The sequence below is a fragment of the Diachasma alloeum genome, unplaced genomic scaffold (assembly GCF_001412515.2).
Source record: "Diachasma alloeum isolate Michigan unplaced genomic scaffold, Dall2.0 Dall_scaffold_00368, whole genome shotgun sequence".
Classification (NCBI taxonomy): domain Eukaryota; kingdom Metazoa; phylum Arthropoda; class Insecta; order Hymenoptera; family Braconidae; genus Diachasma; species Diachasma alloeum.
This window is the reverse complement of record NW_021680507.1, coordinates 763,369-768,021: the sequence shown is the minus strand read 5'-3', so window position 1 is coordinate 768,021 and position 4,653 is coordinate 763,369. Positions and strand designations below refer to the sequence as shown.

Below are 4,653 nucleotides of genomic sequence, written 5' to 3'. Positions count from 1 at the left end.
CTTGCTCTAGAATCCCATTTTATTATCAAGACCAAAATTGGAACACAATTATTTATACATTTTCACCATATTGCCCTTTGGACATTTCAGGTCCTCCTCAGTGGGGAAAATGTCACTGAACAATGCGACAAATTGATCGAAAGGACATAGTTCACCACAACCAAGGATATTCACAGGTACTCGCTCCGCTGGAATTCCTTTGTAGTAATACACCTGCAACAATCAATGCAAGAAACATCACTCCTGTGAATTATCAGACTGATACGGAAACATTCATATCTTATTTTGGGGTGATACGTAACATGAACGAAAATTTGAGAAAATGCGAAAATCGCCGGAGGTCGGGTTTGAACCCACGACCCTTAGGTTCCCAGTCTGAGACTTACGCCCATGGCTATCCTCTCAGTCCGGAAACATTCAATATTTTTGTCAATCTCATACCCACCCTAACGTAATATTTATGATCGTCATCCTCCAGTAATTCAACAAAAATAGCGCTGGAATATTGGGGTACGTGAAGTTCATAAACATCAAAAACATCTAGAAGCGACGCGATGTTGTAATCATGAGCGCTGAAGAGATTCAGTTTTAGATCAGGCTCACTTCCATTTATCACAGATGACATAGTGTCAGTGAAGTTCTTCAACATAATTCCTATGAACAGATAAAAAATTAATGAAATGTTTATGTGAAGAATGGCAATTCTCTGTTTCTGCCTTTTATTTGTATGTTTGAAGATGACGATTTGTTAAGAATTTCTCCAGACTTCTTGGCGAAGCCCTAAATCATTCAAAAATCATTCAAAAATTTCTGAACTAGTGTGAGGGCACCCCCTCGCGCGCCTTTTCTCCGTGAGAATAGACAAAGGAGGCGACGGGCTTTCGAGACATTTGCGATATCGATTCGATATTTGCGCGACTCAAATTTCGAGGAATGACGTGTATCTTTTAAATAACGAAAGATGACGATTTGTTGAGAATTTCTCCAGACTTCTTGGCGAAGCCCTGAATCATTCCGAATTTTCTAAACTAGTCTCAGGGCGTGCTTCTGCGCGCCTTTTCGGCGTGAGAATAGACAAAGGAGGCGACCGGCTTTCGAGATATTTGCGATATCGATTCGATATTTGCGCGACCCAAATTTCGAGGAATAACGTGTATCTTTTAAATAATGAAAGATAACGATTTGTCGAGAAGTTCTCCAGACTTCTTGGCGAAGAAAAATTCCGTGATAGTTCCGTAAAATTTCCTATAACAACATTGCGCTCCGGAATTACGGAAAAGATACGTAATTTTTATTGAATATTTCTTTCCGCGCGTCATTTCACTTGAAATGTCCTGACAATGTATTCATCGCAAATGATCCTCACCTCCATTCAAAGTTTTTAGTCTTTTCGTGTAGCTGCAGAGTCGGAAATGCAAAACAGTGGCGTTCAACAGTGGCCCTTCAGGGAAGAGTCCCTTCGTCCACTCCGGAAGTTCGAGTCCCATGGCACTCAACGCCTTCAGGCTGTTGTGAATACCCGCAACGTCCTTCGTGTGGACTATAGGCTTGCCTGTCCATACTGTAAGATTTTTCCTCAATTCGCTGTACTGTGCAATTTTTTCTTGGACTTCAGGGAGCTGCAGCGTTTTCTCAAACTCAGCTGCAAACCTACAGACAAAAAGCTCACCTATCCCATATTCCGAGAGTAATCATCCATTTTTTAGAGCACCTACTGTGGGCATTCGGTGGACATCACAAGAACATCCGGACCTGATACGTAATTCACGCCGACTGGCTGCCAAAGTAAGCTTGGATTCCACTGCTGCGAGGGCGAAGGAGGAAAAGCTCCTGCCATGGCCAATTGCAGAGACATTTTGGTTCTGTCTGAATCCGAACTGCGGGCGCGTACCATCTTCGGATGATATATGTCTCCCAGGAATTCATCGTATTGCTGACGAATGTGAACACCAAGGTCGTACACGCGTTGTTTTCCTTGCTATTGATAAATATGCAAAATCATTGGGAATTATCAATTCAGTAGGAAACATCATCAAACGTTTTTGCGTGGGACTCCCGAGCCGGGATCCACTTTACCATGCGTCACCCCTTTGTCAAAATATTAATGCCGTTTTTATTATTCCGATCGTACGGCAGTGGTCCCTGCCTACAGCCGTTATGACAAAATACAGTAGAGGCTTCGTATAAGATACCTCTCTATAAGATACCTCGCGCTCCGAGCGCTCGAGGCCTACCCCCCCTCTCGGCACTTTTATCGCCTCCCGAGTGTTTATGTTCCGTGGGCTTCTTATAAGATACCTATGGCCCCAGTAATTTTTCAACGGGAAGAGAGTAGTTATAAGGATCGAACGGTGTTAAGGGTCCAACGGGAGGCACGAATGATGTGATCATGAGGGTCTAATGACTCTAAGGAAAAGAGGCGCAAAGTGACGGCCAGGAAAAAATCCCAGTGCCGGCAAAATTTTATTGGAGAAAACGTGAATTTGATGGTGGAGCAGTTTCTGTCATCGGAGTTCCTGTCATTTTTCTAACTGAACTATCATGGGGTTACACCCTGTTACTTTCCAAAGATGAGAGTACATCACCTGATTTGAACACGAAATCTTATGTCTCTCCAATGTTCATCAAATAGAGGATAACTTCAAATATGACAAATATGAGAATTACTCCATTCTTTTTTTGTTTGGATATATTCTCGTCTGTCGTGTTGAGAAATATTATTGTTCCACATTATTCCGGTTGATTTTATCACTAAACTACACATAATCTAACATGTTATCTTCTATTTACTGATTCCACATGGAAAGTGAGAAAAGTGGTAGAAAATGGGTTTATGTGGGCGACAGAAACTGCAGCTGATGCCTCTGATAAAAATTATTTTCCCTATCCCGAATGTCCTCTTCACCCGCAACCCTCAATTTGTTACCCCCTCTCATAATCACCATGTAAAATATATGTTAAAGCCCCTGGGCTGTCGCTATACTTCATAAAGTCCTGTATATAAAAACTGTAAACATTTGTTATTGTTTGTAAATATTCGTATTTATGTTAATAAACATTATTTGACTTGACTTGATGCCTCTGAGCATGACAATTTAATTTTCGTCATGGAATGAAAAGAAAAATAGAATGAGAAAAACTCATGAAAAATAGAATAAAAAGCCGAGGAAATTCCATAGAAAATCCCTCAAAACAATAAGTTGTATAGAAAAATATGATTCTATCGACTTTATCTATTAATAGATAAGAGTATTCCTAGGCAACTTACATTGGTCAATTGTCCCTGACCATAAGGGGGGAAGGTCTCATTCAAGTACGGATTAGTAGGAAACACTTCGGTACCACTTCCCAGCGGAGTCCTCTCCCCGTGACGGAAGATCTTCACGAAAGAACTCATTAATCATCAAAAACACTCAAATCCAGAAGTTCTAAAAAATTTATGATACCAACCACGTTAAGGAATTTCACCTTCAGCCCAACAATCGCCGGAATTCCAATGAAAAGAAACACCAAAGCAACCCGAGAATTGAAAAGTCGTGGCATGCTGACTGTAGTCTAATGGAAAATTCTGCAGTTGCCTGAAAAATTCCGTTGCTCCGACGACTGAAGCTGCGGAGAGACTAGACTCCTTCCACAGCGATTAGTCACCCCAATGCCAGCCGGTTTGATTGCCAGCCCCTTCCTCGCATTGATTGATCATCGAGGAAAACTTTTCAATAGCACCGAGGAACAGGGAAACTCAACCGCGATTGTGCATGACCTATGCACCTGCAGCAATTGATACATCTATCCTTTTTCCTTATCGTGATTTTAATTGAGGAATGATAAATCATGAACTTTTTTTTTTTATTGGTTTATAGTATAGAACCCCTTGCAGGGGCTCTATACTATATGTGACTGTCGATAGATGAGGTTTTCGTACATTTTCGTGTAACATTGGTTATCTTTTGATAATTACATATTGCTGTTTATATGCGGAGTTTACATGTCGTTAAGAATTTGTCTATAGCTATGAGAGCTTGGGAGTCGGTTGCCACCATAAACTGGCAAGTCCAGAGAAAAATATTTCAGTGATCTCAGTTTGGCTGTTAGTTCTGTTCTTTGGGGATTCAGAAGGGGATATTACCATAATATGTGGTAAATGTCCTGGGATTGTGCCCCGCAGTTGCAACTTGCATCTGAGATTATTGTCATTCTTTCGAGCGAGGCGTTCAGGTGATCCCACATGAAAAAAATATATATACAGAAATATATGTCACTTATATCCGCTTATATGTGGTATACTTTCCGGCAAAAAATGCAATATTTGAGATATGTGCTGGATATATGTGTGGTATACAAGGCGGATATATTCAAGATATAATTCCGGCAAAATCACTATATCTCACTTATAAGTTTTGGCTTATATTTTTATCTATACAGAATAATAGTCCACTCTTATTCTGTTTATTCTAACGATAAGGTCTCTTGTTGATTTGTTTCCCTGGTACCAGGGTCGAAAAGATTTTCTATAATATTTGTCGAAATATTATAGAAGCACGCCTTTCCCTTTTCTATTTACAATTTTTTTGGCTTGTTTTTTCATCTTAATTGTTGTGTTCCACATGAACAACTTGAGAAATCGATTCCTTGATGCTGTATCAATAAATAATA

At 40.2% G+C, this 4,653-nt stretch overlaps 1 protein-coding gene across 1 annotated transcript; it reads right to left on the bottom strand.

Moving 5' to 3' along the window:
* Window positions 1-3,643, bottom strand: LOC107041596 (venom acid phosphatase Acph-1). The gene is made up of 6 exons (XM_015262207.2): window positions 3,451-3,643; window positions 3,269-3,379; window positions 1,716-1,978; window positions 1,367-1,650; window positions 446-654; window positions 1-213 (listed from the first exon to the last, which is right to left on the bottom strand). Exons 1-6 carry the CDS (start codon window positions 3,541-3,543, stop codon window positions 49-51), a joined length of 1,125 nt encoding a protein of 374 aa, XP_015117693.1. The 5' UTR covers window positions 3,544-3,643; the 3' UTR covers window positions 1-48.
* Window positions 3,644-4,653: the final 1,010 nt, after the last annotated feature.